This window comes from Elgaria multicarinata, chromosome 6 (assembly GCF_023053635.1).
Source record: "Elgaria multicarinata webbii isolate HBS135686 ecotype San Diego chromosome 6, rElgMul1.1.pri, whole genome shotgun sequence".
In the NCBI taxonomy this organism is placed as follows: domain Eukaryota; kingdom Metazoa; phylum Chordata; class Lepidosauria; order Squamata; family Anguidae; genus Elgaria; species Elgaria multicarinata.
This window is the reverse complement of record NC_086176.1, coordinates 120,900,167-120,926,679: the sequence shown is the minus strand read 5'-3', so window position 1 is coordinate 120,926,679 and position 26,513 is coordinate 120,900,167. Positions and strand designations below refer to the sequence as shown.

Here is a 26,513-nt window from a genome sequence, read left to right as displayed (position 1 = left end):
CAGCAGCTGGACAGGAGGCTGCCTAGGAACACCGCCTTGAGTTTCAGAAGGAAAGAGGGATATAAATGTAAACAAACACTGGAATTATCTGGGGATCATAGTATCATAGAATAATAGAGTTGGAAGGAGCCTCTACAGCCATCAAGTCCAAGCCCCTGCTCATTGCAGGAATCCACCTTAAAGCATCCCTGACAGATGGCTGTCCAGCTGCCTCTTGAAGGCCTCTAGTGTGGGAGAGCCCACAACCACCCTAGGTAACTGGTTCCATTGTCGAACTGCTCTAATAATCAGGAAGTTTTTTCTGATGTCCAGCCAGAATCTGGCTTCCTGTAACTTGAGCCCATTATTCTGTGTCTTGCACTCTGGGAGGATCGAGAAGAGATCCCGGCCTTCCTCTGTGTGACAACCTTTCAAGTCTTTGAAGAGTGCTGTCATGTCTCCCCTCAGTCATCTCTTCTCCAGGCTAAACATGCCCAGTTCTTTCAATCTCTCCTCATATGCCCAGTTCTTTCACTAAATGAGAGGCATTTTATTGGCTGCAATGTAAAGGCTGAGTTTTCTGGCAGCCCAAACATTCACTTCTTACAATGACTCATCTCTAGCAATGTGTTTTATACAAGAATGCAAGTCCCGAAAGAGAGCTTATCAGGCATAGGAACAGGTCAGTGCCAGTGCTATATAGCTGCTAATAAGGGAGAGAATTGAAAAAATGGTGAGAGAAATTATATAATAATATGTCTCACAAACAGTTATTGAATCAAGGGTTCATAAGGACAAGAAGCAGCTTGTTCAGGATCATTACATGCCACATGCACTTTTTGGAAAAGGGAACAGCTTTGATTATCCTTTTCTAAAATTATTTGTTATCAGGTTATAAAAACTCAAAAGATTTCCCCACATATTAACACACAGGTGCCAGCTGCAGTGGAATTTCACCTGTCTAGTTTCCCTTTGGAGATCAGCACAGCGAGAGAATTCCTTATCAAGCTAGAAAAGCGATTTAAAAGAAGAATGCAGCCACTCAACTTTTAACGAAGCAGGCTTGGAACCAGTTCCTATCGTCCCCCCGTCCCAGCTTCTGCTGTACACAAGATATTACTATAGCCTACGGTACCACAAGTATCTAGCTGACTTGGCAGTGAATTAACCTACATCTGTCGTGCCATTCATTTGCTACCATTCCTATCCCCCAGAGGAGGTTACAAAGATGGGGTAATGCTTTTTGCTCAGTAGGAACAGACGGAGCGATTTCAACCAGCCACAGACAATGGCACCTCCACCACCCCGCCTACAGCGCCATTTCCCAGGGGAGGCTGTGTCTGAGGGACAGGGTCCGTACGTTCACAATGACCTGCTTCGCACGACATGACAACCAGCCATAAGGAAAGTACAAGCCCTCCCGGGAGCAGCCAAAGAGTAGTACACACCCAGGCACCAGCGGACCAATGGCACACAGGCTGGTGATGTACTGACGCCCTCGCAAGCAGCTGCCTGCCCTTCCATGAAGCAAAGCCTCCAGAGATATGTGCTGGGAGCAGGGGAGGAGGGCAGAGGGAAAGAATCCACGGCCTGCAAAACAAGCCACGTGGTGCTCGATTGTCTGGCAGCAGTACCGTGGCTTAGCTATGGGTAAAAACAACCCACTATGGCTTGATTAGAAGATGGGCTGTTGTGTCATGTGAACTAGCCCAATATGGCATCAGAATCAGAGGAGGAGGAGGAGGAGGAGGAGGAGGGCCAGAGAGCAGGGCATGGAATTCCCTTGAGAGTCTGCCATTTGGTTGGAGATGCATTCCTGTGTCCTGCCGTTTTCTTCACAAAAATTCCAGGGCAAACTCCATCCTTCCAGGAACGCCGCTACACCCGTGGCCCACTGCAACTCACTGCCAAATGTGCAAGGGGCAGCACTTCACGGCACCTGACGCAGCGCTTTCAGCATTACATTAGAGGATCACAAACCAGTGTCTCAGGGGACAAAGCAATATAAGACATGGAGGAAGGAAAAGCATCTGCCTCAAACCAAAGGTGAAAAATATAGAAACCTGAAATATATGCAGCACATACTTTTCAACAAATGCCACAAGTTCTCCAACCCTTCTGCTCCTCCACACCATTGCAAATTTGTCTGCAGAAAACGTATTCTCTCCTGGCTTCAGATTTTCTAACCAGTCAGCCACGGTGGGTAGCCTGGGAAGAAGCAGAACCTGCCACGCTTCCACACTCTCACTTGCAGTAAGAGCGGGATATTGATGAGCCATAGAAAGGAACATGGGAAGTTGGTCCCATCTTCCTCTGAGGTCTTTCCCTTAATTACCAAATCTACCAACATCCACTCCTGAAAGCAGCGATTCCTTTAATGCAAGTTGACAAGAGGTTTTTCCACCTCGTTAGTTCTTCACACAATAAGTACTCGTACGTTTCTAAGTGGTGCACAGCCTATATATTATCCCTCAAGGTTCCACATTACTGGAATGTCACCGTTTCCAAACATCACATGCAGGGAATTTTATACCTGGAAAAATTCAACACATCCCCTCAAACAACACAAGTGATACTATTGCACTTGCTACATTAATGTAGTTGCACAAACAGCAGAGTGCTTCCTAATGATAATAGGCAAAATTATATTAGTGGCAATGAGCACCCTGCTATGGCTGAATCAGAGTCGGAGTTAGAGCAAATTACAGGGCAATCCAAAAGGCAAGGCAAGAAAGCAACCAAATGGCCCAAGTACAAAAGGTTTCAGTCCAGTATGAGATGAGACTAAGGCAGGAGTGGTCAAGATACAAGCAAAGGTCAAAGCACAGTTAAGCAGTCAGATGCAACACACAATCCACAAAGAGTCAAGCAGGAGTCCGAGGATCAGTAACACGGAGGTTTAATCACAAGGCAAGGATATGAAAACAAGATGCTAGGCACCGGAGCTGGTAGAAGGATTGTTCCAGCACTAGCTAGGCTAACCGTGAAGGTTTTATATCGCTAGAGCTTCCTGAGCCCCACCCAGGGCTCAGCTGCAGTGGCTACTAGGAGGAGGGCTTTCTCTGCTGGGGCACCCCGGCTGTGGAACAAGCTCCCCAGAGAGGTTCGCATGGCGCCTACATTGTTTCTTCCCGTCACCAGTTGAAGACCTTTTTATTTTCTCAGTATTTTAACACCTAATTTAATTTAAATTTAAACTCTGCTGTTTTAATTTCATATTTTAACCTATATCAATTTTTGCTGTGTGGTTTTATCCTGGTCGTGCTTTTTATATTGTATTTTGTATTTGTGTTTTTAAATTGTTGGTTGTTTTATTATGCTCTTCATGGTTTTAATTTTTGTGAACCGCCCAGAGAGCTTCGGCTATTGGGCGGTATAGAAATGAAATAAATAAATAAAAATATTACAGGCCCTCTGGCAAAAGTCCTACTAAGGAGGAAGGACTTGCTTCTGAGGAGTCCTCTTCTGTAACTGAGCGCTTATTTTTGGTCTGCTTCTTGAGGGGGCTAGGTGGTTGCCCAGCCTGTCTCAGTGGTGGAAGTCTCCTCCACCTGCAGGGGCGGAGTAACGTTGATCTTCCCTGATCTCCTGACATGGGTGACTCCCTGGTGTCGTCTGTCTCTGGGAGTTCTAGCGCTTACTCAGAGGAGGATTCTTCCAGTGGGGGCATGACAATGAGTGACAACTACTTCCCCATCCCATTTGCTATCCAATTTTGATCCAACAACTCTACACACCCAAGAAGCTCAATCCAGGCAAGATGGAGGTCCTTACTAGCAGGTGGTTTGTCTGCCCTATCCTGGAGAGGATTGCACTCCCTCTGAAAGATCAGGCATGCAGTTGGGGGCACTCTGGATCCATCATTGTCACGTGAGGTCCAGGTGGTCTCAGTGGTTAGGAGCACCTTTTATCAGTTCAGTTGATAGCCCAACTGCAACCCTATCTGGACAGAGATAGCCTGGCAATAGCTATCTACAGTCTGGTAACCTCCCACTTGGATGACATTATACACGGAGCTGCCTTTGAAGATGGTTAGAAATTTCAGTTAGTTCAAAACAGAGCTGTAGGGTTACTAACTGGAACTGGCTGATATGGTCATGTGATCTTATCAGCTTCTCTTGGCTTCCAATCCGTTTCCAAGCTCAGTGCAAAGGTGTTGACCTTTGGGGGCCTAAATGGCTTGGTACCAGAGTCTCTGAAGGAACGTCCCCTCCCGTATGTACCAGCTCAGACCCTTAGGTCATCTTTAGAGGCCCTCCTCCTGGTGCCCCTGCTGAAGGAAGCTAGACGGACAGCTACAAGAGAGAGGGTCTTCTCAGTGGTGGCACCCCATTATGGAGTGACCTCCCCAAAGAGATTCACCTGACACCTACGTTGTTATTTTTTTGGCACCAGGCAAAGAACTTTCTTTTCTCCCAGGCATTTGAGAGACCTAATTCTAGATTTTTATGGCTGCTTTATCGATTCCTGGGCTGTTTGCTTTGTGCAAATATTCTTTAAAATATCTGTATTGTAGTTTATATTTTAAATATTTATGTGGCATTTTAGTCTCTTAACTATTTGTAATCCTCCCAGGTTAGTTATTGGATGGATTAAAATATAATAAATAAATAAATGTGGAAATGGGAGAATCTGAGATTCTCTTAACGAGGCAGAATATCTGCGCCACTTTGCATTGTGACTGATTGACCGAAGAAGACAAGCCTGTGAGAGTGGGAAGAATGACTCACTGTGGAGTGTAATGGAAGTCGACACCGCTAGGAGCAAGCATGGGCTGGACATCACCGCCTTCAGAAAATACTAAGAGCCTTTGACACGCAGTGAAATGGCAAACCCATGGCAACCAAAGACTATGTACAGGCTCCTGTGTAAACAGTATTCGTTGAGCCAAGCATCAAGCATAACCAAGCATCAACACTGCCCAAACGGCATATGTGTATTTTGTTGGGTATACATTGGGTTAGGTTGCTCCTGAAGAAAGGACTTCCCTTTGACCAACTTTGGCCAGCACAGGGAGCACGCACACTTCTGAGCAAACACAGCACTACCGGTCTTCTAGCATACAGATGGCGAGCTTGGCCAGGAAGACAAGTCTGCAGGGAGAAGCCTCGCCTCAACTCCAAAAACGGCCACAGCAAGATGAGCAGCGAAGAGCTATTTATTTATTTATTTATTTATTTATTTATTTATTAATTACATTTCTATACTGCCCAATAGCCGGAGCTCTCTGGGCGGTTCACAAAAGAAGAGCTACAACAGTGAGACAACCCCCGAGGGCTGGGCTAGGGAGGGGCCGCTGCCCTGTACGTCATCTGCACTGTGTGCAGGGTCCGCTCCCAGGCTGAGGGGGGAGGGCACGAGGCGATGCCACCTCCGGTGGGCCCTTCCAGCTCGTTTCGTGCCTGTTCCACCGGGGCAGTACGGCTTTTAATGACTGGTATTTTAAACCAACAAAAAGTGGGAGCCACTTTGCAATCTGCTACGTGGACCTTGCTTAGAAATATGTCTTTCTAAGCAAGATATTTAAAGCCTTCAAATACTTTTAAATATATTTAAATACGATTTGTAAGAATATTTACACAGCAGGAGGTGTTTATCACTGGAGTGCTATAAAAACCAGCTCTGGAACTGAAGAATGCTGTAAAGACATCGTGCGTTAACCACTCTGAACAGACCTCCAATCAGCAACTGAGGTCATGAGCGGCTTTTCCGGAGCGGCAGCCGTGTCCCTGCAGCCCAACCCTCTGCATGTGCCCTTAGTCACGGGAGACGCCTGAGGGTGTTTCCATGCAGCCAGCTCCTAGCACGATCGGTCAAAAAAAGGCTCTGTGCTGCAGTTCCCTCTTTCCCTCCTTAACGGATTTTTTCTGGTAAGAAAAGAAAGATGAGAAAAGCAGATGGAAACCACAGGAGAGTTACAAATGGGGGCGGGGGGAGAGACACTGTGAACGCATCGGGGCAATTGCACGCTAAAAGCCTCGCCTGGCTTAGCCACAGGTAAGACTGCAGCCTCCGTGTGATGCCCTTCATTACTAACCCACCTCTGTTGCAGTCCCAAAGCTCTCTCTCAATCTTATTAATACTCTTACATGGAAAGGGGGAAGCTATTACAATCACAGGTTACGACATGCAAGACTCAGTGATATTACAAATGGACAGTCTAAACGGAACATGTTCAATGGACTTCTATCGGCTGGAAAAGAATCGTTTCCCAGTGTCAGAAGAGGCCTCGACACCTCAGCTGCTCCATCAGAACTCCATTTTTCCCGACTCGCTGCTCCATCACGCGGCCCTCCTGGCTCCTGCGGAGAGTGCCATACACAACTGGATGGAGTCATTTTAATGAACCGGAAAGATTTGTCTTCCACCCACTTGTCATCCATAGGTCTGATGATCTCCAGCCCTGCGGGGCTTAGAGCTGCACAGCTCAGTTGCATTAACTTCGCAAACGGAATCTCTGTCTCTTCTGCTCAGTTTCACGTGGATTTTAGAATGCAATTAAGTCCATGTCCTTCTCCCAACGCTGTGTGCTTCAGTAAAAATAAAGGGAGGTGAGGGGATCCTCTCTATGTGTTGATTTAGTTTTGTTTTCAAAGGTGCTCAAAACACCAATAATTAGTTATTGAGGAGTTCTTGTAATGTCATTCAGATATACTAAAGATGAAGTGATTAAGCTACTAGATCATTAATTTGCCTTTCCAGCAAGAGAGTAATTAACAATTCCTAATGTTAACCTCCTTGAAGAGAGCCTGTAATCAGCCTAGTGGATAAGCAACCTATAACATGTAATACTCTAAATACCCAAGTCTTATAGGCTTTCAACAGAGGAGGAGAGGAGAATTGCCCAGAGATAAAGAGCTGGAAGTTTATTATACCCACTGTTCAAGGAAACACTGGATCCATCCATTGCCTTTGCTAGTGCAACAGATCTGCCCATCAACAAACAGATCTGCCCAAACACCCACCCACAAAACCCACATTACACCACACACACACACACACACACAGCGCTTTGCAGATGTGCGTTGTAGAAGTTATAGCTTTGCGGTTGGCACTGCAAAGCAAGCACTGGGATCCCTGCACCACCTCTGCTCCTTCCCCCGCCCATCCAACCCAGTCAGTCTTTGGGAAAAGCAGACAGGCAGTGCTGACTTAAATGAGAAGGAACCCCCATGTTTAACACTTCCTGAGCCCCTTCCCTGACAGTGTGCTGAAGCAGAACCAAGGTCCCTACAAAGTGTTCCTTGAAGTGTGTTATTACGCAAAAGGTCACATTGACTTCTCATGCCAAAAACTCTCCCACTGGTGAACTCACTCCTGTGCACTGACAGACACTTGGACCAAGTGATCTAAAGTTCTTGAAAGTCAGTGAATGGCAGTTTTTCCAAGAGAGTAAGCAAAGGTTATCCACTCAACACAGAGGTCAGCTGGCATTTCAGCCTAGACAGCCTCGCATGGCCAAGGATGTTGTCATTAGCTGGGAAAGGGTTTGGCAAGGTAAGTGTCTACCCCTTGCATAAATATTTTAGGTCACAGTGGACATTCTCCAGTCCTCTGAACCACACTTTGAACAATAGTCGAAAATAATTTATTTTTTATTTTGTTTCATTTATATCCCACCTTTTTTCCTCGAAGGAACCCAAGGCGGCGTACATAATCCTCTTCCTCCTCTCCATTTTATCCTCCGCTCCATTTTATCCTCACAACAACAACCCTGTGAGGTAGGTTGGGCTGAGAGTCTGTGACTGGCCCAAAGTCACCCAGTGGGTTTCCATGGCCGAGTGGGGACTAGAACCCGGATCTCCCGACTCCTAGTCTAACACCTTAGCCACTACACCACCCTGGCTCTGAATGCATAATGTCTGAATGCAACTACTGAGAGGGACACAGACAGAAATGCAGGCACATGGACAGCTTTTCTAGAGCTCTTAAATACTGTGCGGTCATCAAAATACATCTCCTACCACTGAAAGAAAGGGGAAGAACACAGCTTGCTGAAGAATCAAAACAGTGAAAAAGTAAAATTTCTCACTTACAACACTGGGAGGCAGCAGTGGGCAGCGGTTGCTTCTGGACTTCTTCACTAAATGAATGCTATAGGGAGAAAACGAGTACAGATCAAGAAATGAATAAAGTGATTTTCAGGAAGTGGTGGCCGTCCAAGTCACATCTGGGGACACGTTTGGCTTCTGTCAAAGCAAATACTCCCCCTTACAAAGGAATATTTACAGTCTTCACCCAGGGCTCCCGGACACCTGCCCCAGGGTCTGCAAACTGTGTGTCCAAACACACTTCCCAAACAAGAATTTGCTTCACGAGTTTAGTCCATGTGTGACGCTCTGGATTTCTACCATGTGCAAAATTTCAAGTTGGAGGAGGAAGTAAAACTGCATGGCCCGGGGGGGGGACGGGGACCGGGGACTGGGACTTTTGTATTGGTGTGCTGTTTTTATTGTCCTGTGTGCGTGTTTAATCTTCCTTGTAAACTACCTTGAGTTTGGACGAGGCAGAATGTAAACACTTTAAATTAAACAAGCTAGCAAGCATTTGGAGGATGAAGGACGCTGAGAAAACTATCCAACAGGCAGAAGCCTCGTCCCACTTGTGCAGGGGAGGCGCCACCCTGAGCTTTCTAGCCAAGATGGCCCAAGGGTTCCCTAGAGCACAACGGCAGGCCAGGCAGGCCTTTTCACTGGCTGGCCCAAGCAAAGCCACCTCTGTCTGGCTACCGCAGGGCGTGCTGCACCAGCTTAACTGCTAGGGTCAGGCCCCCTGACAAGGGTAGGCTGGAAGGGCCCCTGGGTTTCAGAGTTGGAAGCGAGGGGGAGAGGGCTAAGGGTCTCCACCAGAAGACGAAGGGTCTCTTTGGTGCCATCCTTCCCTTCCCTCTCCCGTTCGTCCCTTACTTAAACGCTTGGATTTACAACCCCATCACCTTTTATTCATTTTGCAGTGTCCAAGCAGAAACAGTGCTGTGAACACTGCCGCCTGTTTTGCCAGCCCTGCGCTTGCACAAAATGGGAACCCGGAATGGCAGAGCCTCGGCCTCACCTGTCCGCAGCACAGAAATGCACATATCTGATGACTTTCCAGCACCAAGCAAAGGCCTTTCTATTGGCCCAGGCCTTATAAGGTTAATGGCTTTGGAGTTCTATTTATTTTAACATGGCAATGCTGGTGCTGCTGTTTTTCATTTATTTGTGATATTATTTAGATAATAGTTGTAAGCCATTTTGAAAATCCTTGACTGAAGAGCAGGATACACACACACACACACTCACTCACACTCACACACACACACACACACACCCTTGGTTAGCCCGTCACTTTGAAAATTCTCGAAGAAAGCTACCACTTTTTAGATTGTATGCTGGAAAGCTAGACTGCATGGTTTGTAGGGTGATCTTGACCCCATAGATTACTTATTTATTATTAAGATTTATATATTGCCTTATCTGCTAAAAAGCCATCAAGGGAGTGTACAACAATTTAAAGCAATAAAACCTTGCAATAACAAAAATAGTAAAAACAGTAAAAATATTAAAGTATTAAAAACGACACATTTTAAATCGCAAAGATCCTTCTCCTCGCACCCTTTGTAATAGCCAGGAGAGTGGGAGGCAATTATCATTCTTGAGGAAGCCCATTCCATCGTTTGGGGAAAACATGGGAGACAGTCCTTTCCTCTGTGCCTGACCGACAGGCCTTTGCGGGCCACGGGGCCCTCGGAAGGGCCCTCTCCTGCAGATCGCAATCCTTGGCTGGGCAGGTCCACAGTTGCCCAGCCACCATCCCCCGCCCCTCTTCTGGTTGCACACTGGCCACAAAAGCACCTCTGAAAGAGCCATGCATGCCAAAGCCACATGGAACTGCACCAGAGCTCAACAAATACGCCTTCCCCAAAGGCCTGAACTTTCACAGTCTTCCTACGAGATGCTCATCTCGGTTTGCTCCCCACTGAAAAAAGACATTGCTATTCACAGGAAACATCCCAGGGCTGAGGCTAGCAGAGAACCCTCGCCCCTGCTGCCATCTAGTTTTCTATGTACGGGAGGAGAAGGCGGCTTCTAGCCTAGAAGCCTTCTGCCCTGGGAAGTCCCCTGTGGGCAGGAATGATTCTTCAACAAGGAACATTCCACCCTGTGAGACCCCACGGGACAGAAACCAGAGACAGGTTTAACTTCTCGACCATAGTTTGCAAAACGAAGGCCAAAGACCAAATCCCCAGATGGCCAAAGGAGTTTGTGGCCAAAGGAGTTTGGCCATAATGGCGCGGAGAATGGATTATCCAAAAGCCCTGCGAAAGGTCCCAGAGTAGGAGCTCACCCAGCAAAGCAAAGCAAAGCAAACTCACCTCATCATCTTCATCCAATGAGTTTATCTGCTTTAACTTCTTGGTCCAGTATTTGGCTTCCTCTTCTGGAATGTCTGCAGAAGAGCAAAATGATCAGGCACGTCCCCAGTTGTTTAGGGCTTTATATGGTAGCATATTCACAGCCGGTGCAGTTCTTTTAGCAGAGGTGTAAATAGGCCATTGAAAAGAGGCCCACGAGTAGCCTCACAGCTGCACTCTGCACCAGCTGCAGCTTCCAGGCCAGGCCTAAGGGCAGCCCCACACAGAGAGCGTGGCAACAATCCAATCGTGAGACGGTACAGAATCTGGAGTACAGAACTTAGGCCTACAAGAGAGGACCTTCACAGTGGTGGCCCCCTGCCTGTGAAATGCTGTCCTTGGAGAGGCTGGCTGGGAGCCCTTATGTCCAATGCCTTTTGGCACCAACCAAAGACTTGTTCCCCACCACCCAGGCCTTTTGCAAAAGATTTATATTAATATAATTAGCTTTTATTCCTGGTGATTATTTTTAGCCTTTATACAGTTGCTTTAGCACTCTGTATGTGATTAGGTGATAGTTTGTGCTGCACGATACGTTTTCATTCTCCATGCTAGTTCTGGATTTTACTGTGCAATTTTACTGCATTCTCGTATTTCTCGTGTTTTAATTTTGTTTTAGATAACTACGTTATGAGGTGACTAACAATAATAGATAAACAGAAAGCAAACAAAAACCACACAGACACCACTCTGCAAACCTACAGAACAGTGGGTGACCACTTGCAGGATGGCCAGTTGGTTTATAGAAACAAGCCCTATTTGCAGCTGTCCCTTCAGAGAATAAAAAAGTTAAAATGGAGGGGGGGGGTCTTGTGTTTTTTAGTCCTCCACACCCCTGGGAAAGAGAGGGGGGATTTGGGGGGAATAGATTTAGACCTCCTCTACCCCCACCATGCATGGACCATCAGAAGCATGCCACCTATTTCACACAGGGTGCCATTCAAACCTCTGCAACTAACAGAGAAAAAGTACAGGCAGAACTAACGCATGATAGGTGGAGGCAGAGGAGGCTGGAGAGTGAGAACCATCGGGGCAGCGGCTCTAGCTTTGCAGCAGAGAAGATGCTTTGCATCAACACGTTTCAGGTTTAAATTAACATTTCATATCCCCAGATTCAAATCAAACCGAGAAACAGAGGGAGTAAAAGCACAACTAAGGCAGAAGAGCAGCTGTGCCTAGATGGAAACCCTAGAAAACATCCCACAACCAGCAATATAAAAATGAATAAACTTGCTCATTATTTCAGGCATTTAGGAAATCTGGGATTATGCATACGTTAGTCCAGTTCCAAGGACTGCATTACAGAGTGTTTGGAATTTCACTACAAGGGTAAAGGAAAGTCATGGAGATGAGAAGAGGACAGCAGAAGGAAGAAGGAAATTCAAAGAAGAAGAGAGGCATCATTCCTCCAACTGGAATCGATGCTAGGGACGTGCTCCTCCCTGGAAGCTTGACCAAAAAAATCCAGCAGGCAACTCTTGGAAGCAGAGTGCTGGACTAGGAGGGATCTCTTGCATTCGTCACATCTGGGAAGGGAATTTGGAATTGTGCTGAGCTCTACAATCCCCCTTAAAGAAGGCATAATCAAGGCATAAGGCTCCCTGTAGCTTCTGAGCTGCCCAAGGCCTCAGCTTGAGTCTTGTGTCCAGTTCTGGGCTCCACAATTCAAGAAGGACGCAGACAAGCTGGAGTGTGTTCAGAGGAGGGCAACGAGGATGATCAGGTCTCTGGAAACAAAGCTCTATGAGGAGAGACTGAAAGAACTGGGCATGTTTAGCCTGGAGAAGAGAAGATGGAGGGGAGACATGAGAGCCCTCTTCAAATACTTGAAAGGTTGTCACACAGAGGAGGGCCAGGATCTCTTCTTGATCCTCTCAGAGTGCAGGACACGGAATAACGGGCTCAAGTGACAGGAAGCCAGATTCCAGCTGGACATCAGGAAAAACTTCCTGACTGTTAGAGCAGTACGACAGTGGAATCACTGACCTAGGGAGCTTGTGGGCTCTCCCACACTAGAGGCCTTCAAGAGGCAGCTGGACAACCATCAGTCAGGGATGCTTCAAGGTGGATTCCTGCACTGAGCAGGGGGTTGGACTCGATGGCCTTAGAGGCCCCTTTCCACTCTACTATTCTATGATTCTATAAGACATGCCACACTACACAGGCAAGAGATCTTCTTTGAGAAAGGAAAGAACGGTTCCATTTCCTCAGAAGTATCCCCTGTTTGTGGCACACGTGCGGAGAAGCAGGCAACACACCAAGAGTCATTCAGCAGTTGGGGCTCCCGGATTCATCCCACCACAACATCCAGCCCCAAATCACCGGGCTAAGGTTGGTTGTTCTGCTAAACACCACCACAAAACATGCAACACTGCACATAAAGCCACTGTATTCTCTCTGCCTTCAAAACAGAATTCTCTCCGCCTTCAAAACTGTTGTTTTTATACTGTTTTTAATGTTTTTGATGGTTTTTAAATTTTGTATACTTTTAATGTTTACCATTTTTAATTGTTGTAAACCACCCAGAGAGCTTTGGCTGTGGGGCGGTATATAAATGTAATAAAATAAATAAATAAATAAATAAATAAATAAATAAATAAATAGAAAGCAGGCCTTAGGCAACTTTCGTAACAGTCAGTGCGAGGGCCCTGGTGTCACGTCAGCCAAAAACTCGCTCCCGGAACAAACCCAATGCACCAAACACACACAGATACCGTTTTCCCCAAGTCCATTTTATCGCATGGGGAGGAGCTGCCGCTGGGGAGATAAAGACAAGACTTCTAAATACAATCGGGACGGGGGCTGGAATCTTGCTGTAAAGGTGACAGGCGTTAAACGAGGTTGCAAGAAAAATGAGAAGGGCACTTAACTTTTTTTATCTTTAAAAATGTTTAGAAGTTTCTTCTTTAAAGAGAGAAGGTCAGAAGCCCCCAGCTGCCACTCTATACCCCCTCCCCTTCCCCTGAAACAAGTAGAAGCACTTTGCGCAACACCGTTTGCTTTCTGTGGTTCACCCCAAACCCCAAAATGGGAACAAAGGATACCAGCCCTACCTAAAAGTGATACTTTTCCAGAATTCTCTGTCCAGGAAGACCCCAGAAAGGACTAATCAATTATACTTTGCCTAGAAATTCACAGGCTGCACGAGCTCCATGCCTTCAGCTGCACACAGCCGGCCTGATTTGAATGAACCCGTCTGCATAAAGGTTATCGGTTGCTAGGCAACTTGAAATGAGCATTCCCCATTTGCCCACTTCCCACGTTTAAAAACTTATGGAAAGTGCTGCATCATAAGAAAATCCCAGGGCTTAAAAGACTCCCACTGCATGCCGTATATTAAGCTCATTTTAATTAGAGTTAACTAGCAGAAGGAAGACACTTAACACCTCTCCTCCCCCACATCCCAAGTGAACAACCATCGTAGGGAAATCGGCTGTGGACGGTTAGTTACACTCACCGAAAGGTAATTCAAATCTTGTATCCAACAAAATTTTATGAGGCGTTGGGGTTTTTGTGCCACAGACCTCATGGTCCTTCATCAAGACCTCTGCCTCCAGTGTAGACCACTCCCCGGGACCTTCCTGGAAAGAGAAGGCGCAACATTAACTTCACATAACGTTTCCCCATCAGTTATTAGTTCATGCGTCACCCCTATTACTCTGCGGGCCCAAAGGGTTCACAGGGATTACAACAGACGGCACTTTGAGAGGAATTCCAGGGAATAAGGAGTCAAGGCGCCAACCGCCACCCACCACAACGCAAGAGTGTGCGGCTCAGGAGCTGTGGCAGGAGCCCGGGGGGGGGGGGGGGGCTTTCACTTGCAGACTCAAAGCCTGAAACTAAACATCTTCTAGAGATAACAGAAACCTCTTGATTGTTCTCTGCTGGCTTTCAGAAAGAGGGCAAAGAGGTTAAGTTTAATTCACTATGGCCCTCTTTTTACTTTCTGAACAACAGCTTTCTCACTCATCTTCATCATTATTATTATTAACATTAACAACAACAACAACAACAACATTAATGTATTACATTTCATTATTATCCAAAGCTCTTCGAGAGGTTTCCAAAAATGTAAAAATGCAATATAAAACGTAATGCCCCTGTTCAGACGACACGCTAAGCCCTGGTGGTTGAGCATTTTGAGCTAAACATTATGGCTTAGCGTGTCACCTGAAACATTCCTAACCCTGGTTATGTAGCCCTGGTGGCTACATAACCACGGTTTAAACACGCTCACTAACCATTTGCTGCAAAAGGGTGAGCAGCCTAACCATGGCTTAGTGCAGAGCTTTCCAAACTTTTCACGTTGGTGACACACTTTTTAGACAGGCATCATTTCGCGGCACAGTAATTCAGTTTTACTAGCAAACCGGAGGTTAAACTAACCCCTTATAAGAGATACGGACACATACATAAATTGTAATACATTTGTGCGACACACCTACACACTGCAGCTGACACACTAATGTGTCGCGACACACAGTTTGGAAAGCTCTGGCCTAGTGTGTCATCTGGACAGGCCCAATATGATGAGGCGGAGGTGTATGGAGCTGCCGTTGAAAACTTCACAAATCCAACTGTGCGCATGCGCTTCTTTGGATCAGAGCCGAGAAAAAGGTTGATGCGTCTGTTTAGATGCATGAGCTGAGTCCCATGACTGGGGCAGTTGGGGAAGGGCAGGGCGCAGGCTGAATCCGAGAGTGGTGGTGGGAAGGCTTTAGAAGAAGCCCCCAGAATATGTTTCAATACCTGGATTTTGTACCAGTTCACGGAGGAAACAGACAACATTTCAGGGCCTTACTTGAGGAAGAGAGCAAAATGTCAAGCAATGCCAAGCGACTTGATCCCCGGACTGGCCCACAGCCGCCTCTGCTTCAATACAGATGTGCAAGCAAATGCTGAGCAGTGCTCTCAAAAGCGTACATTTCATTATTCCTGGAAGCCAGTGGGCATTTGCTTTCATTTGCATCCAGTGATCAGTGGTTCACAAGAACAGCTCCACAACGTTTCTCCATCCACGTTCCCATCCACCCCAAAAGGCACATGCTACAGAGGGACCAGGAAGAGCCGTCTTTGCCTTGGACGTCTACTGACCTCATCCGACTGCCGAATGGCCTTCAGCGCAATCCAAGCTGTTCCGACCATTGTGTCCCAGATCAACCCTTTGTTCCATACTTCCACAATCAAGCCCAGGTCCAGGCGGCTGATCTCACTGCAAAGAGGGGACGACGACACACACACACACACATAAACATCTGGAGAGAAACCAAATTCCACACCTTTGTTTTTTATACTGACCAATTCCTGTTCCGAACTGCCCTTTCTGACAACCGTACTCTAGTTTAACCTTAATAGCAGCAGCATTTTATTATTCCATGCCTCTCGGCAAGCCAAGACTCTCTGCAACCATACAAGCAGAAGAACCTGGAGGCGAAGACTCTCAATGGCTACTAGCCCTGATGGTTGTGTGCTGTCTCCAGTATTCAAGGCAGGAAGCCTGTGTTGCTGGGGGACATAGAATCATAGAATCATAGAATAGCAGAGTTGGAAGAGACCTACAAGGCCATCGAGTCCAACCCCCTGCTCAAGGCAGGAATCCACCCTAAAGCATCCCTGACAGATGGTTGTCCAGCTGCCTCTTGAAGGCCTCTAGTGTGGGAGAGCCCACAACCCCCCTAGGGAACTGATTCCATTGTCGTACTGCTCTAACAGTCAGGAAGTTTTTCCTGATGTCCAGCTGGAATCTGGACATCATGGGTGGGAGGATGCTGCTGCACCAATATCCTGCTTTGTTGGTCCCTGGCAGACAGCTGCCTGGCCCCTGTGTGAACAGAGTGCTGGACGAGATGGACCCTCAGTCTGATCCAGCATCAGGGTACTTCTTACGTTCTTAACCAGCAGGTAGGACGATAACCAGGATCTCACTGACTGCTGGCATTCGTACAGCCAGCTGTGTATGTGCATCTTGGCCACTAGAGGTCTATTAAGGACCACAAAGTCAGAGCCTTCTGGGCTGTTAAGCAGCCCTGATGCGAAGATGCTTCTCGGCACAGCAGATGACAAGGCGCCCTTGGAGCCACCAGCAAGTGTTCTATTCCCTTCCAAGCCCATGGGCCTGACAGGTCCCCCATTGGCCAGTAAGATCTGTGCCTCTTCCTTTGTGTCCATCCACAGGAGGGCATCCTGCCCACTGAACGTGCACAAGGAATGAACCTAACATTCCCCCCTCCGTTGTTCTAAATCAAGGATTTTGCCATGCAGTGCCAAGATCTTGAGCTCATGTGGGAACAGTAAACTGGTATTCTGTATATGTGTCGCATCTTCTTTTGTTTGTCTGAACTATGAGCCATCGAGACAATATTTGTTGATGTGCAGCCATGTAAATTTAATAAAATAAATCAAACAGATTTATGTTAAGAGCTACATGTGTTCCCTGACCCCACTATGCAAAAAAGGAACTAGATTATAAACACACAATTTAGCTTCCTGAGCATCTCCAATAAAAGAAGGCAAGTTTCTAGCTCTCAAAGTGGTAAAAATGCACTTGACGTGTTGAGACCATGCCTGGAGAGACCTCAGAGCAGGAGGGGACGGGGATGAGCAAGGATCCCCTTGGTCCAGACCTGAGGCCTCAGTGCACTTTGATCATAGAATCATAGAATAGCAGAGTTGGAAGGTGCCTACAAGGCCATCCAGTCCAACCCCCTGCTCAATGCAGGAATCCACCTCAAAGCATCCCTGACAGATGACTGTCCAGCTGCCTCTTGAAGGCCTCTAGTGTAGGAGAGACCACAAGCTCCCTAGGTAACTGATTCCATTGTCGTACTGCTCTAACAGTCAGGGGTTTTTTCCTGATGTCCAGCCAGACCCTGGCTTCTTGCAACTTGAGCCCATTATTCCGTGTCCTGCACCCTGGGAGGATCGAGAAGAGATCCTGGCCCTCCTCTGTGTGACAAACTTTCAAGTCTTTGAAGAGTGCTCTCATGTCTCCCCTCAGCCTTCTCTTCTTCAGGCTGAACATGCCCAGTTCCTTCAGTCTCTCCTCATAAGGCTTTGTTTCCAGACCCCTGATCATCCTGGTTGCCCTCCTCTGAACATGCTCCACAGCAACAGAGGGAGACTGAATTATGCAAACAATGTGAATGCATTCTGAGTATACTGCATTACCATCAGTTAGAATGGTTTCAGAAAGCTGCTCTTCCCATGTGCCCGTAAGTAAACTGATGGAATCCACACACCCTGCCAGACTTAGGATCATGGGAAACTGCCTTATATGGACTCAGACCAGGGACCATCTAAGTCCAGTATGGTCAAACATACTGGCAGTGGCCAGTCAACTTTTCCAACCCTTCTGGACTGGTCTGTCACAATCCTTGGCACAACTAACAAATTAGCCCTTTGATACACAGCAAATTCAAACTTCTTGTATATTAAGATAAAGTATATTAAGTCACCAGATCTTGGCACAATGTGGAGGAAAACTCAAGGCCAGATCTGGTGCAATGTTTACTCCCCTGAAATGCTTTGGAAGGAGTCCAGACACTTTATGCCTGAACAGAGGGTTGATAGGGATCTCCAAAGAGATCTCTTAAGTATAACAGCATTCACTCTATGGCAGGGCTGGGTAAAAGGCAGATCAAGATCTACTAGCAGATTAACAAGGGTTCCAGAACCCCAGTTGTAAACAACAACAACAGGGCTCACGTTGCGTCCTAAATTAGGACGCTAAAATGACAAATGAGGAGTGGACGTTTTGTGCAACGAAGCACTGTGAATGTATTTCTGGCAATGAAAACGACCTGTACTTACAAGAGGAAGTCTTGCTCCCAGCAGGGCTGCTCCCCACGAACAGCGACCGTCGTGCTCTTCACATTCTGCACCTTCAGAGTCACGTATGTATTGAATTTATCTGGGCAGAGAGCAGAGTCTGTTTCACACAAAGGAAGCCTCTACGATATTTGGTGGAAAGAAAAATGCTACCAAGGAGTTTTGCTACTGGCACATCAGAGGAACAAGGAGATGATGCAATGGTGTGGTGTGTGGGTGTGGGTGTGATGGCGGGGAATAACTATTTCAACGTTCACTTCCACAGCCTTCGTATTTAGCCTCGCTGACTGAAAAGGCTGGGATGCGCATTAAGGACGCCCAACAGGCCGCCATACGGAAGAAAGGCCTCACCACCCACCAACCCCTGCCCATAGCCTGCAGCAACTAGGAAGCTCAGTTGCAATTAAGCTCTTAACTCAAATTTAAGTTGCCAGTCCTCTTTCATCAGTGGAGTTGCTTAAGGTTAACATGGCACAGACCCTCGAGAGAGGCTGCCACACAGCCTTGGAACGCCCTTATCTCAAAGCCTCGCTAAAGCTGTTCTCAGAAGCCAAGGTTAAAACTTTAGCTAGGCATGGCTAAATTCTGGGTAATTGTACAAACTGCCACCTTCTGCAAGCCACAGGGATGGTCAGGCCAGCCGGTCACAACAAGCGGGAGATCGTGATAGACACCAAAGCGGCATGACTCAAGAGGCAAGAGAAGCAACACGGATGCCGGCTGACGATGCGACTTATTGAGCAAAAGAAGATTTTGTGCTTACCTGGTGGTCCCTGGAGCTTTGCTTTCTTAACTGTAAAGAAGAAAAAGAGAATGTAAGTTGATTATTCCACCCCAGAGCACTATTACTCTCAGGTTATTAAGTGTTTTGAGCACAGATAAAGGGGAAAGAAGCCTCCAAGTTATCGTTTCATTTTTCACAAGAGAGGAACCTAGAAAAGCAAGCCACTTCCCTGGTTTGCTCCGGTTTTCTTTTCTTTTTCAAAAACAACACCCTGGGGAATATTTAAACCCCAAGAACTACTAAAAACGAGAATGTAATCAAAGGAGTACAGCATTACCAGCATAAATTGGTTCACACCCACCCCACCCCAAAAGCAGGGATCTCTGGTTCATGCCGGTGTTCATATGGATCTTGGAAATGTTGTATCATGTGATGAAGGACACCTTCGGAGAGGCTGAGCTCTGCCTGGTGCACCCACCGTAGCCTTTTAACAGCAGTGCTAGAATGGGTGTGTACGCACACCCTCACTCTCCCCCGCCCCCCTAGCCAGCCCTCTAAACACAGAAGAGAGGACACACAGGAACAGGGAACCCGTAGTTTCCCACCCGCAATGGGTCAGCTGAATAGGAAGCTGCCTTATCTAGAGCCAGACCTCTGGTTCACGTAGCTCAATGTTGTCTACAACTGAGATGTGGAAGCTTTGACCCACAGGGCCTCCTTGGGGCACGGCTTAGCTTCCCCTGGAAGTCCCTGTTGCGTACACTCTGAGTTTGAAGATAATAGCAGGGTTCCTCTGTGCACCACTCCCCATCCCAAGAGTGGAGATAGCAGAGGGGATGTGGGCGGGTGGGAGGGGGCCCTCGGCTGCGCTGAGAAGAGCAGCCGTTCTTCCCAGCACTGGCCAAGTCCTTTGGCTTCCACTGTCACCAGGCCCACAGACAGACCAGTTGGAGAGCAACCCAGCCCCACATCACTTACGTGTTTGGCTCTCCTACTCTACGCTGATGGCAGGCTTTCAGACAGGGGGATCCTGGAGATTTTGTGAATGGGCTCATCCCCCTGGGAGCCATACTGTCATGCCATGCACAACGCGTTCTCAAAATTCCAAATGTGCCCACGGGCCCCCAAAAGTTGCAGACCTGCCATATTGCATAACTCCCTGGAGTATGGCTTCTAAGAACCAAGGGCCCGTCTAGTCCAGCACTCTGTTCACACAGTGGCCAACCAGCCATCGTCCAGAGACCAAACAAGGCAGGACATGGTACATGCAACAGCACTCTCCTACCCACGTTCCCCAGCAACTGGTGCACACAGGCTTATGGCCTCTGATGCTGGAAGTTGCACTTAGCCATCAGGGCTAGTAGCCATTGACAGCCTTCTCCTCCAGGTATTGATCCAACCCCCTTTTAAAGCCATCCAAATTGGTGGCCATCGCTACATCTTGTGGTAGCGAATTCCGGAGTTTGACTACGTGCTGCGTGAAGAAGTAATTCCTTTGAACTGTCCTGAATCTCTCAGCAATCAGCTTCATGGGATAATGACCCACTATTGGGTTTCTAGTATTATATGAGAGAGAGAGAGAGGGAGAGAGAGAGAGGGAGAGAGAGAGAGAGAGAGAGAGAGAGAGAGAGGTCTCCCTCTCCACATTCTCCACACCATACATAATTCTGTACCCCTCCATCCTGTCTCCCCTCAGCCTCCTTTTTTCCAAGCTGAACAACCCCAGCTGCTGTCACCTTCCCTCCTAGGGGAGATGCTCCAGGCCCTTGATCATTTTAGTTGCCCTTTTCTGCACTTTTTTTTCCAGTTCTACAAATATGGTGTGTGCGTGTGTGTGTGTGTGTGTGTGTGTGTGTGTGTGTGTGTGTGTGTGTGAGCAGAACTGTACACAGTATTCCAAGTGTGGTCGCACCATAGATTTGTGAAAGGGCAGTATGATCCTGGCCATTTTATTCTCAATTCCTTTTCCAATAGAACACTGAGGAAGCACCTGCATTGGAAACACCACATCTGGACTTTGTAGCCACCACGGTTAGTAATGGTTCACACGACATGCTAAACCATCATGTTTAGCTCAAAGTGCTGAACCCCCGTGGCTTAAGCGCGTCATCAGGGTCAATGATGGTGACAGGCAGTGATGGCTTAGATGGCTTTTTAGGAAAGGACTGGACAAATCTGAGGAGTGGGGGTTGGGTTTCTATCAGCAGCTATTAGCCACGAAACTCCCAGGGAGCCCCCATGTTCAGAGTCAGTGGGCCTCTGGATGGCCGTCGCTAGGGCTGCCTAGTCCTCGGGTCTGATCCCGCAGCGGCACGTTTCCCGTTCTTACAGCGTTGAGTCAGCATCTCCCACCAACCCACATCATGAACTTGTTCTGCTCCTGGTTCCACACCAATCCGCCCCTCCCACCTCAGCTGACACATTGGGGCTCGATTGGATTCAAGGCCCACTTAGCCCATCACCCTGTTTCCAACAGTGGGCAGGCACGTGTTTCTGGGAAGCTCACAAGGCGGGCCTGCGGGCAACTGCTCTCCCCTGCCGTGCCTACCTGCGCCCCATGGGGCCCCACCCACCCCTGGGGGGCTTGCATTTGCCAAGCCCATCCAGCCTCCAGGGCCCCCCCAGCCTTTCCAGCTGAGGGCAGGGCAGAGCAAACAGCAGCAAGCCCCCTGCTCAGCGTCAGCTTCGCAGGTGAGAAGGCCGCTGAAGATGGGGCAGGGGAGCTGGCCAGCCCTCCTTAGAATCATAGAATAGCAGAGTTGGAAGGGGCCTACAAGGCCATCGAGTCCAACCCCCTGCTCAATGCAGGAATCTACACTAAAGCATCCCTGACAGAGGGTTGTCCAGCTGCCTCTTGAAGGCCTCTAGTGTGGGAGAGCCCATAACCTCCCTAGGTAACTGGTTCCATTGCCGTACTGCTCTAACAGTCAGGAAGTTTTCCCTGATGTCCAGCTGGAATCTGGTTTCCTTTAACTTGAGCCTCTTACTCCGTGTCCTGTACTCTGGGATGATCGAGAAGAGATCCTGGCCCTCCTCTGTGTGACAACCTTTTAAGTCTTTGAAGAGTTCTCTCATGTCTCCCCTCAATCTTCTCTTCTCCTGGCTAAACATGCCCAGTTCCTTCAGTCTCTCTTCATAGGGCTTGGTTTCCAGACCCCTGATCATCCTGGTTGCCCTCCTCTGAACACGCTCCAGCTTGTCTACGTCCTTCTTGAGTTGTGGAGCCCAGAACTGGACGCAATACTCTAGATGAGGCCTAACCAGGGCTGAATAGAGAGGAACCAGGACCTCACGTGATTTGGAAGCGATACTTGCAAGCCAGGCAAAGACTTCTGAGTCTTTGCCTGGCTTGGTGAAGAGCTCTGCCCTGGGGCTTTCCCACAGCTGAGTGAGGGGCTGCCCAATTCCCAGCAAGAAATGGCAGGCACACTACAATGATTCCCCTGGTGCTCCCCTACTCCCCAACAATACAAAGGCATCCGACGGGGGGCTGCGCGGGGGCCCCCAAGACAACTCTAATTGCAACTTGGCCCCTCTTTACACTAAGCCTTCCACAGTTAGTAACACTGGCCTTTTGAATGTACACAGCAACTGGCTCCCCCCTGCCCAAATAATGAATAAGTACTCTCCAATTAAGAACAAGCATGGGGGAGCAGGGGGACGGGGGGACAGGACAGGATAACGACAGCCCTTAGTGGTCCACCCTAACACCCGGGCCCAAGAAAGCTGCCATCCCACAATTCCTGTGGCTCAATAAAGTAGCGGACTGAAGGCAATTAGTGCTGCAGCATCCCATTTCGTGTCAAGCAGACACCTGCACCGTCAGCAAACCTGGCTGCCTAAAGAAATGAGCACCCTCAATAGAAGAGAATTGCACCGGATGATTGTCTCCTGTGCTGCGCTGGTTGCTCAGATCAGCTTGAGGGAGGGATGGGGCGGGGGAGCAGAAGCGATGGGACACCAGAGCCCAAGCTGTGGCCTAGATACGGGGATTTGCAGAGCCACACGGAACATCTGGACAGGCTCCCCATGCGCTGCGCAGCTGATCCAGGAGGAGCATCACAGAGACTGCCAGGGAGGAAGCATTACTGAGGATCCGGTGTGTGTGTGTGTGTGTGTGTGTGTGTGTGTGTGTGTGTGATACATTGCTTACTATACAGCTTGGCATTCTACAAGTCACAACTTTTACTTTAAAAAGGGAAAGGGGCACGTGGACTCATCCCTGTAGTAAAAAGCTTGGGAAAGAAAGCGTGGCTTCTAATGAGCACAAAAGCAACCACAGGAAGAAAAATCAACGGAGCTTCCTGTGCCCTGTGGGTCAGCACCACACCACTGTCCCCATGTCACTGACCAGGTTCGCGTGATCGCCAGGGCTCATTGTGCCTGTGGGTGTCAGTCATCCTACACACTCAAGCTGCAGCTTTTCGTGTTGTCAAACCTGGGGGCGGGGGGCGCATGGGTTACGCAAGAGTTAAAACAACCCTCGCAGAAACCCATGGCCTGCTTTAGGATTGTGCAAGGGATGCTTAATCCTCACATAACCACAGTCCTGTTGTTCAGACAACATGACAAGCCCACAGTCGCAGGCTGAATATGCAAAACGGTCGTTGCCATGTGCTACAACCCACCATGGGTTGATTGTGTGAATCGGGCCATGCGTGCCCGCCCCCTCTGCTCCCCATCCTCCGCTCCCAACGCTTACTGCTTCACCCAGCTCTGGCGGAGGAAATGAATTTATTCCGAGTGCTGAATTATTATTTCTCCAGTGTACATTACATGGAACCTTGAATAGTATCTAGAACCACCCGATGCCTTATTTATTTATTGCCTTTCTATACCACCCATTAGCTGAAGCTCTCTGGTGGTTTACAAGACAAAGCTTGAAACCATAAATAGAATAACATCACAACACATAACATAAAAACCTTAAATTTAAAACTAAAGTAGTAACCAAGATATAAGCCAGCAACAGGGCAAAGATTTTTTTAAAAAAACCAATGCAGTTTTTAAAACTGAAGGCTAATGTCAAGAAATCTCTGCACAATTGATTAGCTATCCCACCCAAAATTGGGTGGGATAGCTAATACCCTGGAAGACAGAAACAAACTTCAAAGTGATCTTGATAGGCTGGAGTGCTGGGCTGAAAACAACAGGATGGAATTTAATAGGGGTAAATGCCAAGTTCTACATTTAGGGAATAGAAACCAAATGCACAGTTACAAGATGGGGGATACTTGGCTCAGCAATACTACAAACAAGAAGGATCTTGGAATTGTCATAGATCGCAAGCTGAATATGAGCCAACAGTGCGATATGGCTGCAAGAAAGGCCAATGCTATTTTGGGCTGCATTAATAGAAGTATAGCTTCCAAATCACGTGAGGTACTGGTTCCTCTCTATTCGGCCCTGGTTAGGCCTCATCTAGAGAATTGCGTCCAGTTCTGGGCTCCACAATTCAAGAAGGACGCAGACAAGCTGGAGCGTGTTCAGAGGAGGGCAACCAGGATGATCAGGGGTCTGGAAACAAAGCCCTATGAAGAGAGACTGAAAGAACTGGGCATGTTTAGCCTGGAGAAGAGAAGATTGAGGGGAGACATGAGAGCACTCTTCAAAAACTTCAAAGGTTGTCACACAGAGGAGGGCCAGGATCTCTTCTCGATCCTCCCAGAGTGCAGGACACGGAATAATGGGCTCAAGTTAAAGGAAGCCAGATTCCAGCTGGACATCATGAAAAACTTCCCGACTGTTAGAGCAGTACGACAATGGAATTAGTTACCTAGGGAGGTTGTGGGCTCTCCCACACTAGAGGCATTCAAGAGGCAGCTGGACAACCATCTGTCAGGGCTGCTTTAGGGTGGATTCCTGCATTGAGCAAGGGATTGGACTCGATGGCCTTGTAGGCCCCTTCCAACTCTGCTATTCTATGATTCTATGATTGAACCCAGCAGGAACAACTGCAGGCAAAAGGAGAGAAAGCTCACACATACAAGAATCCTGCTTGTCAAGAGCCGGCCTGCTGGCCACCAGTGGTGAGTAAACTCCAGGTGTCCTGATAGAGCTATTGTAAAAGTAGAAAGCGGGGGGGGATGGATCCCCCTCCATTGGAACCTTCCATATGGCGCATCTTGGAATCACCTGCCAGAGAACTCCACCCTACTTTTGAGGCCCAACTCTCCACCTGAAAATATGCAGTGGGTAGGTATGAGAAAGGAGCCTTGTGGGTTGTGGCACCCGGGATGTGGAATGGCCTCCTGTGTCTTGCCCCTTCATTTCTCCTTTCAGGTAAGCTCCAAAATCTCTTCTGTTCAAACAACACTTCTTCTTCTTTTATCCTATAATGCTTTACATTATATTTGGCTGTTTTACTTCATTTTAGGTTTGTATTTTTGTGACTGTAAGTTGACTCGAGTATACGCTTACTGAAAAGCACTCTATGTATTATAGTAACAAAATAAAAAAATCTGATTAAGGGCAGATATGCGCAGGCAGATGGACTCCGGAAAATTTGGTAATTAAGCTGGTTAGCAATTTTTATTAACTTGATTACAACACGAGTCAAAGCCAAGACAGTCACAGCTCCCTGAGGGTCAGCATTTTTATAATTTTTAAAAAGAATTTTAAAAGCCTCCAATTTAAACTACTGAAAATGTCAGCAGCTCTTTTCTCCTTTAAAATGCAGACATTCCAAAGCAACTTCTATTGAGCAGGGGGTTGGACTGGATGGCCTTATAGGACCCTTCCAACTCTACTATTCTATGATTCTATGCCCAAGTGAGTTGGCCCTGGGACACGACTGATGTCTAAGAGATTTCTTTTCCTATAACCCCCTTTCTACTTCTAAGGGATACCCAAGATGACTATCGAACAAAACAGGCAAAACAAATTCTAAGAAGTAATGGAAAACCAACACACGCAAATCAGGATGACGAAACAAGCCCCCATTCTTTGGGGTGAACAAGGTAGGGATGACGTGGCTCCGTGAGCTCCCAGCCACAAAGCCCAAAGGAGGATGCCACGCACCACACGCTCCCCTCTCTGCATCTCCCTGCCAGTCTCCAAAGTCTTCTCAATGAAGCCAACGCCCTCCTCAGCCCAACTGCTGCGATGATCTCAAAGCATGAAGCCCAGAAGCCTGCAGGTGAGGGAGGCGACAGCAAGCAGGCCCCGGGGCATGGGGGGCGCTAAGAAAAAGAGGACACTTTGTGATGATTTGCTGTCTCAAGCTCACTTTTAGAACTGGATTTGGGGGGAAATATATGGGATTGAGCTAGGGAGACAGAAGAATGAGCAGATGGCCGAAAGATTATAACCCAAATCCAGCACATGATTTGCAGAGCTCATCATTCACCATCATGCAAAACAGAGCCTTCTTCTTTCGGCTGCACTGAAGTCTAAAGCACTGAAGTAAGAACAGAGGAGATAAAAAGCAGCAAACTACATCCTTGAACCACACCCCCACCAGCATTCTTCTGACAGGAGTCCTCTTCCTCCTCCTCCTCCTCCTCCTCTTTCCCTCCTGCAGACGGCTTAGGCCGTGTCCAGATCCCGCATTCTGGACATTTGGCAGTTTTGCTTCTCCCTGTCCTGGAA

General features: G+C 47.8%; 1 protein-coding gene across 7 annotated transcripts in view; it reads right to left on the bottom strand.

Annotated features, from left to right (window-relative positions):
* Positions 1 to 26,513, bottom strand: part of UNC13B (unc-13 homolog B) — a 225,236-nt gene that overhangs the window by 161,912 nt on the left and 36,811 nt on the right. For all 7 annotated transcript variants that reach the window (XM_063128355.1, XM_063128352.1, XM_063128353.1 and 4 more), the window contains exons 2-7: positions 18,963 to 18,992; positions 18,182 to 18,281; positions 15,467 to 15,584; positions 13,830 to 13,953; positions 10,334 to 10,407; positions 8,016 to 8,073 (exon numbers count right to left, since the gene is read on the bottom strand). In XM_063128355.1, the coding sequence (XP_062984425.1) occupies positions 8,016 to 8,073; positions 10,334 to 10,407; positions 13,830 to 13,953; positions 15,467 to 15,584; positions 18,182 to 18,281; positions 18,963 to 18,992 (504 nt within the window). The remainder of the gene's footprint in view (positions 1 to 8,015; positions 8,074 to 10,333; positions 10,408 to 13,829; positions 13,954 to 15,466; positions 15,585 to 18,181; positions 18,282 to 18,962; positions 18,993 to 26,513) is intronic.